This window comes from Penicillium waksmanii, assembly GCF_028829765.1.
Source record: "Penicillium waksmanii strain IBT 27052 chromosome Unknown utg000005l:1.0-5232799.0:1.0-5237142.0, whole genome shotgun sequence".
NCBI lineage: Eukaryota > Fungi > Ascomycota > Eurotiomycetes > Eurotiales > Aspergillaceae > Penicillium > Penicillium waksmanii.
The window spans coordinates 3,076,521-3,091,112 of NW_026643252.1; the positions used below are offsets into that span (position 1 = coordinate 3,076,521).

At 48.2% G+C, this 14,592-nt stretch overlaps 6 protein-coding genes across 6 annotated transcripts; 4 read left to right on the forward strand and 2 right to left on the reverse strand.

Moving 5' to 3' along the window:
• Positions 1–317: 317 nt before the first annotated feature.
• N7481_006057 (uncharacterized protein) lies at positions 318–792 on the forward strand (the record flags this gene model as incomplete). The annotated part of the gene is made up of 2 exons (XM_057265276.1): positions 318–496; positions 660–792. 2 exons carry the CDS (start codon positions 318–320, stop codon positions 790–792), a joined length of 312 nt encoding a protein of 103 aa, XP_057122996.1.
• A 280-nt stretch (positions 793–1,072) lies between these two features.
• On the reverse strand, positions 1,073–1,726 carry N7481_006058 (uncharacterized protein; the record flags this gene model as incomplete). The annotated part of the gene is made up of 1 exon (XM_057265277.1): positions 1,073–1,726. The coding sequence occupies one exon, from the start codon at positions 1,724–1,726 to the stop codon at positions 1,073–1,075; it is 654 nt and encodes a 217-aa protein (XP_057122997.1).
• Positions 1,727–3,002: 1,276 nt separating this feature from the next.
• Positions 3,003–3,215, forward strand: N7481_006059 (uncharacterized protein; the record flags this gene model as incomplete). The annotated part of the gene is made up of 1 exon (XM_057265278.1): positions 3,003–3,215. One exon carries the CDS (start codon positions 3,003–3,005, stop codon positions 3,213–3,215), a length of 213 nt encoding a protein of 70 aa, XP_057122998.1.
• A 2,102-nt stretch (positions 3,216–5,317) lies between these two features.
• On the forward strand, positions 5,318–6,866 carry N7481_006060 (uncharacterized protein; the record flags this gene model as incomplete). Its single annotated transcript, XM_057265279.1, has 2 exons — positions 5,318–6,727; positions 6,807–6,866. The coding sequence occupies 2 exons, from the start codon at positions 5,318–5,320 to the stop codon at positions 6,864–6,866; spliced, it is 1,470 nt and encodes a 489-aa protein (XP_057122999.1).
• Positions 6,867–8,603: 1,737 nt separating this feature from the next.
• On the forward strand, positions 8,604–10,361 carry N7481_006061 (carotenoid oxygenase family protein; the record flags this gene model as incomplete). Its single annotated transcript, XM_057265280.1, has 2 exons — positions 8,604–8,696; positions 8,760–10,361. 2 exons carry the CDS (start codon positions 8,604–8,606, stop codon positions 10,359–10,361), a joined length of 1,695 nt encoding a protein of 564 aa, XP_057123000.1.
• A 1,767-nt stretch (positions 10,362–12,128) lies between these two features.
• Positions 12,129–14,465, reverse strand: N7481_006062 (putative chromatin remodeling complex subunit (Rsc9); the record flags this gene model as incomplete). The annotated part of the gene is made up of 4 exons (XM_057265281.1): positions 12,129–13,791; positions 13,826–13,985; positions 14,043–14,378; positions 14,429–14,465. 4 exons carry the CDS (start codon positions 14,463–14,465, stop codon positions 12,129–12,131), a joined length of 2,196 nt encoding a protein of 731 aa, XP_057123001.1.
• Between the last annotated feature and the right edge of the window lie 127 nt (positions 14,466–14,592).

Consider the following 14,592-nt stretch of genomic DNA (forward strand, 5'->3'; position numbering starts at 1 on the left):
AGTGTATTTTGATGATTATATCTGGCCTCCACTGTAATGATAATGACGAAGAAGAAATTCCCCATTCAATCTTCATGTTTTCCTTGATTCCAAAAATTGTACATCTTCGTCTGGCACTAGATAGGATACCTAAGACAAAAATACAAAATAAGCTTTGGCCCCCGACTAGTGAAAATTTGTGTTACTAGAAGTTCCGAGTCCCGATCTCCCGGCAAACCGTGCTTACGGGTTACAACTGACCTCACCTTCCCCCAAGAGCTACCCCGTAAGACTCAGAACCTGCAGCCCAGCCAATTTGGAAACTTGATACCACCAAAATGTTATTAGAAAGTTTCTCTAGCCTCAAGGGTCTCAGCCCTTCGCAGTATATCTTCGGTATCCAAGCGATCCCGCTCGTGGCCAGTGGGGTTTACACCTTGTTCTGGCCATCAGCCGCCGCGGCCCTCCCAAACTCCCCACTTAAGGATATCAGCAACGGCACGATACAAGCAATCAGGTATGCGTTACCAGACCCGGCATCTCTCTTCTTCCTATTTTAAGCATGGGGTGAGACTTACGCCTTGGTTCTGTAGCCTTACATCTCTATCGCTGGGATGCTTCTACACGATCGCCTCATACCAAAACAACATTCCAATGATGATCGCTTCTGTTCCAGGTAGACTCCTGGCTGCTTTCGTGTTTTATCGAGCTGGTGGGGGATGGTGCGACGTTGCTCCTTTCGAGGGTGTTATGGGCCTTCTTACGGCCGGGGGTATTTATTGGGATTGGATTGGGCCCAACCGTGTGAATTGATAGATATATGTATATAGTTCATACAAGATGTCTCTTCAATTTTGTTTGAATGCTCTAGGGCAATAAGCTTTGACAACACAACAATTCATACTGCTAAAGAAGACGTAGAGGATGGATGACGATAGTGACTTTTTTGACATTGCATCGACCGTGTCTTGGATCGTTGATTGACTAGGCAGTTCAATACAATAAACAATTTCGGTCGCAGAGCCGACAATATACAGCTATTGAATCTTGGGTCTAATTACTGTAGTATTCAATCCCACATGACATAAAGAATTCACAAAACATCAGTATCGTCGGGTATCAGCGAAGAAGTGTCCTTCATATAAGCCGTGTCCTGCATATCCAACCAAACCTCCCACAACGAGGGCAGGGAGCACTTCATCCACCCTTGGAAATCCTCAGATGGATCTACCTCCAACGCCTCGACGAGTTTCACATAATGTTGTCTCCTCTCTTCGTATTTCGAGTTCTCTGGAAAGGGAGCGTTTTGTAAGGTTTGAAAGCTTTCTTCGTCAATGACAATAAACATGCGATATCCAGGGAAAACATCGAGCACATCACGCTCAATTGCATCGGCCCTGAAATGCTCGCGGAGCTGGTCTATTGATGCTCCGTCGAACCGGGAAGCATCTTCAATTATCTGTGGCTGGTAATTGGGCCAGATTTCATCCCAGGGAGTGATGTTGAACTCATTTACCCTGGATCTTTCGCGAAGGGAAGTTTCGTAATCCTTGTAGAATGCGTTCTTTATGTACTTAGTGGTAAGGTCGACCATACGCGGGAAAGCAGCATTGGATTGGGGAGTGTAGGTCGTCCGGTAGATGGTGTAGCCCCAGGTAGGCTCACAGTAATGGAGCCATTGATAGATGTTTTGCATATAATCTGGAAGCCAGTTGTATTGCTTCATCGGCTTTCGAAGTAGCGACATGATGGGTCGACTTTGGGTGTTGCGGTGGTTTAGAGGGGAGTTGAGGACGGAGAAAAGTCCAGCCTTATCGGAACCTTGGAAAAACCGCTTTATAGTCCTCAGGGCTGTAAGCAGGTTTATATCAAACTTTCCGTCCCCCTTACAATACCCTACTTGTACTGGACCCTGGTTAATCTAGTGTCTCCAGCATAAATTACTGTTAGTTCCTTGGCATCATTCCCACATTATCTTGGCATGTTCGCATTCAAATTAGGACTATTGACGGAGTACTCCGGAGTAGTAGAGACTCAATGTTCCTGTCTTCATGTGGCACTCCTAAGGTTGTATCATATGAGAACCTTGCCAGATCATGCTAAGGAAGCCAATAAAAGCAAGACAATTATTTAGCTCTAGTCGTGGAGCGTTCAAAAAGGAGTAGAGCAAAGCAACCATTCAGTGACCGAATCAGCATTTGCCCACAAAAGTCTCGAGGCCATCCGAATTCCCTTTTTTGCTGCCCCCTAATGGAGGACATACCGCCAAATAACTACAACCAATATATGGAATAGCCACTATTGCCAGCAGAATAGTCCAACGTGATACTTTGGAGGCTGGTATCAGACTTTATGGCACCAATGCACAACGAACATACTGCACATCAATAGTACACTTTGGGGTAGTGTGGTCGCTTATTGCTGGCGGGTTTTTAGCGCGGTACTTTGGAAGGACTCAGACACGTCTGATCCGTGTCTCGGCCCCAGTATTGGACCGAAAGCCCGAAATAACGAGCAAGACCCGGGCCAAAAGTCGGTCAGCAAGGGAGATTAAGGAAGAATGAGCGCGACGCGTATGAATGAGCACCGGGGTGGGGGGTCATTCGGTTGACCTTTCTGCTCGAAAGTATTGACAAAGGACCATCTCCTCTCATGTAAAATATTGGTGTAATAATGCCACTTACTTAGTCCTAGTGACCTTGCTCTTGTTGTTGTTATTTTGGAGTGGGGCTTCACCCATAGTTTTGAGGCGACTGAAGGGTTTGGAATAGCTCAACATTCCAGGCCCCTCGGACGTGCCAAGGGAGAGGATAACTAAAATGGAAGGGAATAGGCGCTTCGATAAATACCCCTACGTACTTGCACGTCTACATGACACGTCCAGAAACCAGCTTCGGTCTTGGTCGATTCCTTGTCAATTCAATCCTCAATTCAATCCCAAGGTCCACCACTTCCGTTCCACTCCCAATACATATATTCTGCAAAGCTTCAGTTCTCGTCCACACGCTTGCTTAACTATCAAAATGCGCTTGCCCACTATTCTCGCCATTTTTGGCGCCACTTGCGCCATTGCCCTCTTGGAAGATACCGGGCCTAGCGTAGCGAAGATGGGGCTTTGTTTGAGGAAATGCGGCTCTGATCTTGATTGCGAAACCTACTGTCTTACCGTGAGCAATTTATACAATGCATGGATTTTGACTCAGGACTATGCTAACAAGGTCGTTAGAATGGGGTAGCGGATACCGCCGACTCTATCTAATTGTTCTGCGGCACTGATGAACGTGACGGGTTGATTTACTACTACTACTACTACTACCTAGTATACCTTGATGATGAATGTGTGTAGGTATGATGGGCGCTATTTGATTGCTCTGAAAATGTATCTTAATTATAAGCATCGTGTTAATGGTGTCGGCGAGGGGGCTTCAAGAAACTTGGAAAAGTACTTCGAGGTGATACGCACTAGCTTGCTACTTATTATAGTGGCCTCCTTGTCGCAGCGTCTTGTTGAAATGGTAAAGGGGTTTACCGAGACTGGACACTTTACGTGTTCACCGGCCAAAATAGACTAAAGTACTCGATCAACTCCATGCTGAGATTTTGTCGGACACCCATTCCCGGTGTGGCAGTTGGCGCCGCGTGTAGCCGGATTGACCGTCGATCATCATTCAAGAGTTGGGTATCCGTGCCCGAGGTCTATAACAGAGCACTTCAATGGCTTTCAACGAAGGGAATCATTGGATTTATCACGAATCCTAGCAAAGCGAGAAAAGCACAATCACCAAGCGGTCAATGCCGAGGAGAAAGAAGCCTTCCTTGGCATCATCTGTTGGGCGCTATGGGTACTTGGAGAAATTGGAGAAAACCGCCGACATCGCCAGCTGAACAATCCTTCTGCATGATTTGCTCCGAAATAAATGGGGGAATTGTTCTGAGTGGAGACATGGAGACGAAGAGGAGAAAAAAAATCGCTCTCCCCATGTCTCATAGTATGTTGGAGGCGGGAGGTGAGACGGCGATACTGGCAAATGAAAGCTCATTGGGTTCTCGTGTGAAAATTGATGAGATTATCATTACCGAGAGTGGGACTTCCTAGGTTTATTCTTGTTGTCATGCCATTGCGAAAGGGATTGGTGGTTGAGTGCCGAGAGTAAGTACAACGACGGGTTTCTGGAAGTCTATCCGAACAGCCTCAACCGTAGATCGTAGTTAGTAATTCCCTCCAAAACAAGGAATGAATAAAATCTCCTCAAGAGGAAATATTTTTGGGGGGTTTCTCGCGGATGAAAGGGGGAGACTGCCAGTGGCTTCTGGGGCATTTGATGGGGTACGGGGTGGACTCCACGGGGGGAGCAAAAAGGTGGGTGGTCTCGACGCGGAGAAGTCAAATGTATTTCTATTACCCCTTCAAAACTCCCATTACCCCTTCAAAACTCCGGGTGATGTCAAAACACGGGAGGTTAGCGCCCAACGAATGCCATTTAGGTACAAGAAATAGGGAGATCGCGAAGAATCCCCGGAATCATCCTTCTCCATCTTCTCTCCACACGGCCTTCCCCGGGAACGTACAAGGATATTGTTCGGAATGCCTCGCGGCCAGACTCGGCCCGTGGCCTGGATAGACCTACGCCCTCATGCGCCCATCGAAGACTTCGGTGGGGAACACGAATCATGGGTCAAAGATCCAAAGAATCCCCACTCACCTAAAGGTGGCAAGAGGGGCGACTCCGCCTGGCATGGACAGAATGAGGAGAAAAAGAGGAACAGTAATCAACCCAAACCCAACGGGCCCTGATGGTTGGAGCGGGCCGAGAAGTAGAAGGAATTTGAGGCGGCATTATTACGTTTCGCCGATCGGAGAACCCTAAAAAGAAGATAGTGGGTCTATCCATATCCATGCTAGGGCTTGTTCTGTTTCGACTCCAGATGCGGTCATCGCCCACTTTTTTGAACGATGCTGCAATTTCTTTTACATAAAAACCCCGGGGATCTCGCATAGTACAATAAGCCTCGTGTTCCCCAGAGACTTGACTCTTTGAGTGTAACTTCCCCGCCTCATTTGGCCTACTTTCTTTCTCAACTTTCCATCGCTTCTTTTTTGCTCTTCAACAAGCGGTTCGATCAGACGATCTTCTTTTTCGGGTGGATTCCGAATAGGGTTTCAAGCCACTCCGAGAGCCTGAAAATTTTGGTTGGACGGCGAAATTCCGAGCTTTGCCCCATTCATAAACATTTGGCTTCCTAAGCAAAACTTCTGCACGCGAAGCTTGGCTTCTTGTAACGCACCTTTCGCTTCTTCCTTCCCTCCGTCCATCCCTCCTGTCCTTTACCCCCAATCATGGAATACGACGAGATATCTCACGGCCATCGTGGCCAACCGGAGAATACCACGGCCCCGATTGCTCCGACCGAAGACACTCCCAATCGCGATGAGGAGAAGATGCAGCCCACCGAGGACTTCGGCGAGAGAGATATCAAGGTCGGATATATGAACGAGGCAGACCGCCATGTCTATGAGAGCGGTATTCAGAAGTTCAGCCGTCTTGGATGGAAGCGACTTACCGTCGTCCTCATTGTCGAGGCTATTGCGCTGGGAAGTTTGTCCATTCCTTCCTCATTCGCCACCCTCGGAATGGTGGCTGGCGTTATTCTTACTGTTGGCCTCGGAATTGTCGCCATCTATACCAGTTACATTATCGGCAAAGTTAAACTGGCATTCCCTGAGGTTGCTCATTATGCCGATGCGGGTCGTTTGATGGGTGCACGTCTGGGATGTCCTCGGTTCGGGTTTGAGCTTGTGAACGGGATGCTGGCTATCCAATTGCTCTTCCTTACCGGATCTCACTGTCTTACTGGAACTATCGCCTTCCGAAACATCACAAGTAGCGAAATCTGCTCAGTGATTTTCGGTGTGGTGTCTGCGATTATTCTCCTTCTCCTCGCCATCCCTCCTAGTTTCACCGAGATGGCTGTCCTAGGTTATATTGACTTTGCCTCCATCATTCTCGCTATTGGTATCACGATTATCGCTACTGGAATTGAATCGAGTAACGAAGTCGGTGGTCTTGCAGCTGTTGATTGGTCTGCGTGGCCGAAAGAGGGTATCACTTTCTCTGAGGCCTTTGTTTCCGTGTCGAACATTGTCTTCGCGTACAGCTTTGCGCTCTGCCAATTCTCCTTCATGGACGAAATGCACACACCCCGCGACTATGTGAAGTCAATCTGGGCTCTGGGTCTGATTGAGATTTTTATTTACACCCTTACAGGCGCTCTCATCTACGCCTTCGTTGGCCAGGATGTTGGAAGCCCTGCCCTTCTCTCTGCTGGCAATCTGGTTAGCCGTATTGCTTTCGGAGTTGCTTTGCCTGTTATCTTTATTTCTGGCTCGATCAATACCGTTGTTTTTGGACGTCTTGTCCACGGCCGTATTTTCGCCAACTCTCCTATCCGGTTCATCAACACCAAGACTGGCTGGTTGACCTGGTTGGCTGTTATCACTGTTGGTACCATCCTTGCATTCATCATTGCCGAGGTGATTCCCTTCTTCAACGATTTGCTTTCCATCTCTTCGTCGCTGTTTATCTCTGGATTTACCTTCTACTTCCCTCCAATGATGTGGTTCTTGCTTCTCAAGGAGGGCAGCTGGCGCGAGCCTAAGAACCTCGTCACCAGCATGGTCAACCTTGCCGTCTTCCTAATCGGTATGGTCATTTTGGTTGGAGGAACTTACTCCAGTATTGATGATATTGTAAGTATACCACCCATGGTCATTGAGCTAGCGACCTTTTTTTCTGCTCCCATTTTCAATGCTAATAAGAATCTTTCAGATGAACAAGTACAAGGCCGGTACCGTTCACGGTGTTTTCACCTGCGGTTCCCCAGAATAATTTATGTGTTCTGGATAGATCACTTTGTTATTCACTTTTCAAGCGTGTTGGATGTATGAATGAGCGGCCCGTGATTTTTTTGGGCATGAAGCATAAGCAACTGAGTCATGCAAATCGAGCGACGTGCAAGATCTGTGTTACTATAAATCGAGTTACGATAGACATATTCAATAACATTAGACATTTTCAAGAATTAAAATTGCCATGCTAAATGAGATGATGCAAATATCCCGCATACGCTCTTCCCCAAGTTTTCTCGAATCGACGCTGAGGTCGACTTGTTTAATTTGGAAATAGCAAACCGCATGATATGTATTAGTTGCATTATGTCTCATCTTTTTCACGACACAAATGCTTGTCAGTGTGGAGGAGCGTCTGTGGGCGGATTGAGACAGGCCCGATCCTGGCATCGACTCAGGGGTATGTATACGAGAGAAGGATGTACCGAATTAGGTCCCATATCGATTGCGCGAATAGACGATTTTTGACGATTCCTTGCTTGGATAGAAATTTTGATGTCCAAGGTCCCATGTTTGTCCATCTTCAGGGATATCTTTCGCGCCTGGATTTTCTCCTTCGTTAACGTCTTGAGTTGTGCTCCCCTCGGCTTGACCAGTGTGAATAGAAGTGTCGGCGCTTTCATCAAGTCGTCGATAAGTGCATGTTCGCCCGCGATTAATACACTCTGAGCATGGAATTTCACCGTTGCAGGCCTTTCGGATATTTGCACAACTGTCACACGCGCGTTTAGGTTTTCCACCTCGTTGGCTTTCTGGGATCTCTTCGCCCTTCTCTACCCGGGATTGGCATGATTTCCAGTGACGCCGAAGCACATCCCTGGATAACTGTCAGCAACTCCCTTGGCGCAATTGCTCGGACTAAGATGTTTTTGCAGCTATACCACATACCCTCGACTAAACACAGCCCCGCAGAACTGACATACGTTGCTTCTTTCGGGCTTGTCTACCGAAGTTAGCCACTATCCACACTCGGCATGAGGCATCAGCAGGAACCGATACGTACGAGTCATTAGATGTCGTTTCAGGTGGTCCAGGCGCCCAAAGACCGACGGACAATGGTCACAGTGCCATTGCTTTTCCTGCGGTGAGACGTTCATCCCGAGGGCCCGCCAAACTTGCTAAACCGCTTCGAGGAATGACAGGCGAGCCAGAATTTTATGGGGGTCTGTGATTGCGAACTCCGAGCTTCTGATTCGTTCCGAAACCAGAGGTACAAAGATCCGAAACGAACCTGAAGTTTCTTTAGCGAACGGTGGGTTTCGCGACGTGTTCTGGAAGGCCTGTCCAGCGAGCCTCGCGCCCGGCAGAACAACCGTTTCTGCTCTGTTGCGAGTCAGTAGGGATGAAAGAGATGTCTGGATTTTCCATCTACCTGAGACCAGAATCAAATACTAGTACCGAAGAGACTGGGGCTGAGTGAGAAACTCGGCGGTCGCAGGTCAGTTTGGGGGGTCCGTCGCGATTCCCCCGCTTCGCCCAGCCAAACAGCGTCGCGAACAAACGAGCGTTTCCTCCGACGGATTAGGCGGATGGGAGATCGTCAAGTGGGTAAAGTTTGGACTTCACCCTCATTTAAGGATAAAGATGTCTTCGCTACTTTCTTTTCTATTCACTTCCGACATACCTAGGTATATACCAACTTGAACTTCCAATTCATTCAATTTCATCTTCCATCACCTAGGACCACAGCAACAACCGTGACCCAAATAAATATAACATGCCTACTTTGACCGGGGAGGCAAATACTGCCGTGGCGAGTAGCTCCAAAGATGTCGCGGAGCACTGGAATAATTGGCCAAACGAAAAGGGTGTATGTTGCCACTTCGCCATGTTACAACCAAACAACAAGCCTAATATCTGACATGACTATCAGTTTGACCCCGAATATGAACAACCTACCCCAGTAGAACTTCAAGTCACAGGCCAGATTCCTGTATATGCCGCCGGAACCCTGTACCGCACAGGTCCGGGCAAAAGCCAGGTTCAAACGGATGAAGGCCATCTCTTGCAGGTCTCGCATTGGTTTGATGGCTTCAGTCAAACCCACCGATTCCAAATCATCGCGCCCGATGATTCCGAATCCCCACCTCGAGTCCTTTATAACTCTCGATTTTCGACAGATCAGCTTCTTGAATACGTTCGGAAGACAGGGTCCAGGGATACACGCCATTCGTTCGGCCAAAAACGAGATCCATGCAAGGCTTTGTATAGCAAAGTCCAAAGTGAATTCGTTCCTGCCGAAGGCCCATCGATGTCAAATGTTGGCGTTACCCTCTCGGTCAATATGCCAGGTCTTGATACTCAAGGTGAAGAATCTCTCGATCGGTGGTCCGGTTCCAAGGGAATTCGAAACTTGTACGCGAAGACCGATCACAACGAGTTCAAGAAGCTAGACCCAGAAACACTGGAGCCAATTGGTCGAGCTTCCCAGAAAGACTTTCATCCTGAGTTGGCTGGACCACTCGTAGCATCACATCCGCGCTCTGATCCAACGACGGGGGATGTGTTCAACTTCAACCTTGAGATTGGGGCGTCTTCTACATACCGCATTTTCCAAGTTTCTGCAAGCACGGGGAAAACCACCATCCTCGCGACATTTCCAGGAATTCCAGCATACATCCATTCCCTTCTCATCACTGAAGACTTTGTGCTTCTTTGCGTTTGGAATTCTCATGTGAATCCCCTGAAGGCCGGCAATGGGGTCTTCAAGGACGCCATCATGCCAACAGACCCTACAAAGCCCGCTACATGGTACGTGATTGATCGCAAGCATGGCCAAGGCGTAGTCGCAACATATGAGAGTCCTGCTTTCTTCTCTTTCCACACGATCAATGCCTGGCAAGAGCCGTCTCCGGAGGATCCATCCAAAATAGACATCGTTGCGGAACTTGTCAGAATGGACTCTTCTGCGGTAATCGATCTCCTCGGCTATGAATTCATCAAGTCTTCGCTTTCGACAGCCAAAGAACATATCGCGAACAGAGGCGATAATATGCGCTCTACATTCACACGTTTCCGTCTTGCAACCCTTCCATCAACGCCAACACCTGAGCCTCAGAAGGCTAGCATTGAATGGTCCGCATGCATGAGGTTTTCCCCCGAGTTGCCGACAATGAACCCTAGCTTCGGCACTAAGAAACATCGATATGTCTACGCTACCACTTCTCGTGGAGAGGCTACTCTCACTGATGGACTCATGAAGTTCGACTGTGATAGTCAAGAATCTTGGCTGTGGACGCGCCATGGCCATTCCCCGGGAGAACCGATCTTTGTCGCTAATCCAAATGGCACAAAAGAGGATGATGGTGTACTTCTTAGCGTGGTGCTTGATGGTATGCGAGGCACGAGCTATCTGCTTTGCCTCGATGCTCAAAATTTGAACGAGCTGGGCCGGGCGCATGTAAATGGGGCGATTGGATTTGGATTTCATGGACAGCATGTTCCTACTGTTGGCCTACCTACTGGTGATTACTAGGCGGGCTATTTGCGACTTTCATTCCACAGATATCAGTTCAAAGTAGAGATTCTCCTCATAAAAAAAGAAGAAGAAAAAACTCGATTTCGTGTCTTTCAGCGTATATTCGACAAGTTTTTCCCTCGTGATCATGAATTTCCAGAGCCGATGTCCCGTTCCCCGACACATACCAGCCGACGGAGTTTTCTCCGATATTTTGCCAAGTTCCTTGGGCATAGAAGTCGGGCGGCTGATAGCTTGTATAATATTCCTTGAATAATTCCATCGTTTTTTGATTTGGTGAGTCTAGGGTGCTGAAGACACCCTCAATAATGAATTCTGATTCGGTGTTGCTTAGCATTCTCTCATGAGCAAGCACAAAGACGCATGGCTCTTCGGTGGCACTTTCTCCGGCAGCTTCTTCGTGGGCGGTTTGAACTGCTTCGATCAAGTCGGATGGAAACTCAGGTAGGCTTGAATTTGGGTATTGGCTCATTTCGAATGTGGATGTTTTGGTGGATTAGTTTTATCAATGCAGATGAATGATCTGTATTTTGACATGAGTTAAATCGGATGAAAGGTTCACCAAGCAAATGAGACATATTGAGTCAAAAACAAATAATGACGTTAAAATCATCTTTGCTACTATCTTTCATGTGTAGGACCTTGGTTTACCATTCTGATGCCCGAGTGGTTCCTCGGTGTGAGCTCCGGCGTACTCAAAAGTTTAACGAAACATGATTGACCACCTGGACAGTAAGTACTACTAGCAGTAGTAGTATTTATTTCTACCATCCCACAAACGTAGTAGCGGAAAATTCAGCGACACAGGTCGACGAATTCTTGTTGGACCCTTTAAATAATCAATTGTACCCCAAAACTCGCGGACTCTAGAAACCTCCAATGGAGATTCGCCTGCATCAGTTAGCCCTGGGGAATCTCCCGAAGTTATGGGCAACCTCAAAATACCATTACACGACATCTTTCCTACGACAGAACAAACCTGGGCCGCAAAGCGTTTATCAGAAAATGTACAATGACACATAAACATTCAAAGCCTTCTCAATGGCTTCCAAGCGGACCGTTCTTTGCCGGTGAGATTGCATGGTCAAGGCGCCGTGCCTCAGGGTGGCTGAAGTACTATATGTTTTTAGATCTTCTCTTTCAAGTTATCAATAAATGATCATTAACATCCAAGTGTTGCAACTGAAAGAAGGCCTAACTGGAGTAAGTCTTCCTGCCAACCTTGGAAGGCTTTAAATCAAGGATTACTACTAGGTACTGAAACTGAAATATCCAACGGAAGAAAAAAAAAATTCAACTAGATTGTTGGGCTCTATGCACCCAGTTGCTCTGCCCCTACTCCATCCCTATGGTACACGAATCATCAGTGAGACGTAAAACACAAACAAAGCAGGCAACACCGAGAAAGGAAGTGCATCACAAGCAAAGGACAGAATGCAGACTCTATCTTCCTCGACCAGACGCCAAAACATTTGGAAACGGAAAATCGAAAACAGCCGACACCCGGATCCCGCAGGAAATAACTCCGCTATACTTTTCGCGTACAAGACCACTCTCGGCCTATCATTTCGGCCAAGCAGTGTCGTTTAAGAAAATATGGAAACCACCAGGGAGGACATCGGTCGGGAATTCCCCTGGTGGGATAGCCCCAAAGGACAGGCTTAGGGGAAAGGGTATTAGTCGTACAAAAGACGGAAAATTGTGCTCCAGGCGAAAAAGAAATTCAGAGCGCGAAGAGGAAACAGATGGCAGAGTAGGACAAGATCAGTAGTCAACTTCCTTTTCCATAACCATAATCAACTCAGTCAGCTCCTTGCGTAGTGCACGGTTGCGGTCCCAGACCTCCACGATCTTGGCGCGTTGGCTCACAAAGCAAGCCTTCTTCCAGGAGACATTTCCATACTTCATAGCTTCTCGGTTAGGAAGACCGCGAGCAATGTTGCGCAAGACTAAGGCTGCCTTGTATGCAACTCCAATCGGCTCGTGCTTCTCGTTGATCGGGGTATCCATATAGTACCACTTGCGGACTATTCGCTCCTGGAGAATAGGACGCTTGGTGCTTGGAGGTTCCGCATCAGCAGGTCTATCCTCAGGCAGATGAGAGATAATGTGACCAGCAACCAAGGAAGTATTGGCACTAGGCCCGGAGACTCGGAATCGTGTGCAGTTATCCCATTGACAACCATGGATGGGTGTTTCAGCAGCGTCCATTCTGAACTTTCCGGGTGTTTCAGTAGCCTGCAGTTTCATGTGCTCGCCAAAGATGTGGTTTCGTAGGTCGGCGGGGGAGACAAATGCGCGTTGGCACATCTTAGATGGCTTTGAGTTATCTGCCCACCTGCAGTAGAGATATGGGAAACCGTCGAACGTATAGGCGGTTTCCAATGGCCGAATACCCTTGATGATAAATTTGGTGTTGGTCCCGGGGCCATTAATGACTTGAGCCTGTGCATTCGTAAAGGTGTTGCTAACATTCTTAATGAATTCAGCTGCGGGAAGAACACCGCTACCTGGAAGTTGAGGATTGGCGAATCGAGTTTGGTAGGCTTGCCAGAGAGCAATTTGAGTAATTTCGCACTCAGCATCCTCGACAAAGCAGCAACGGAGCCACTGTGAGCTTCGCTCTGGTTCTGGTAGCTCCATCAGCTTCTCCAGCAGCTCCTGTGGAACGCGAGGGATATCTGATGGCGGCGGCGCGACCTTCTCTTCTTGCAGAATTGTCTCCTTCTTTGTCGGTCGCGCTTCATATGTGAGAAGTGCGACCATACGAGGGACAAGAATAGTGGGGAAGTTGATCACATCCATCAGGGTTTCGATGTTGTCGGGGCTTAACGTGTATTGGTACCAGAAATCCAGGGCGCCGCTCAGGATATCTCTATCGAGATCCAAGAGAGTGTGATAGTACATCTGTTGGAGAGTGGGTTTGGACATGTGATCGATGGCCCGGTTGACATCTCCATCCTCTAGTTCCGTGGAAAAGTGAGTCAATGCCCAAAGAGCCCGAATGACGTGCGCCCGGTCTGGTGAATCCAAGAAGCCAACGAGGGAAACCCAAAGAGGGTCTTGAGCGTCTGTCCGCATGTATTTCGTCACCTCTTCGGCGATATCTAGCGCATCATTCTTGATTTCAGTAAATCGAGGCTGATTTGGTAAATTCATGAGAATGACTAGAAAGTCTCGTAAAAGGCCACTGGCATATCTAGAGACGTAGAATGCATTCTCTGCGAGTAGAACCATGTTGCGCAACACTAAAGTTGCCTCTCTCACATTCCGAATCAGGTGGTTGGACTCGAAGGTCTCCAGCGTATCGGACGGCAGAGTGATCGGGATTTGTTGGATCTTGTCAAGGACAGTTCGCGTTCCATGCAACGAGTTGAGAACATTGACTCGGTCGGACGGTTTGAGGGGGGTCATATTCAAATTCCCACTTGACACCCGTGCAAAGAAATGTGACATCTAACGCCTTCTGCATGAGAGTTTCCGCCAGCAGTGGAAATCCCTCGAATTTGAACTTGTCCCACCTTTGGTTGGATATCTGGACCAGATGATATAGTGCAAAGTCGACCTCATCTTGGATACCAGACTGGAGGCCGTAGTGAGCGCGCTTGTAAATGTGATCGGCTAGAAATCAATGTAGTCAGTGGCAATGCTATGGGTAGAATAAGAGAGAGCACTCACTTCGGGGCACTTCAAGGTACCGGAGGGGGAAGTACGGATCATAGAAATCAGCGCCCTTGGCTGCTTTATTCCGGGTATCATAAAGGCTGGCAAAGTGCCCCGGTCGGTTACCTGGGGTTGGAACTTCCCGCACAGACATCGGCATTTGCGCCTGGCCTTTTCCTTCCCAGCTATCAACTGCGAAGTGTGCACTCTGCGGGTTCGCTGCGGGATTCATGCTCATATGGGGAGACATTTGGGGCTGAGGAGATGTAAAGCTGGGGTGATGCGAACGGCGGGTCGGCGCTGTGTCGGGAATGAAAGGCTGGTTGACCTTGGGGGCCTGGCGCAAGCCCTCTGTATCATGTTAGCATAATCCATCAGGGGATGGTGTTAGGGGTTCCTACGTCGCAGGGATGTTCTTTGGGGTGTGGTAGCAGACATCTTGAGGCTCTGCGGACGCGACAGCTAGACACAGTCGGTATGCAGTCACAGTGTGCAGAAGGGTTGCGATGTTTGCCCTTCCTGAACCCTTTGACTAATATCAGGTCGAAGCGAATATCAGGCAGAC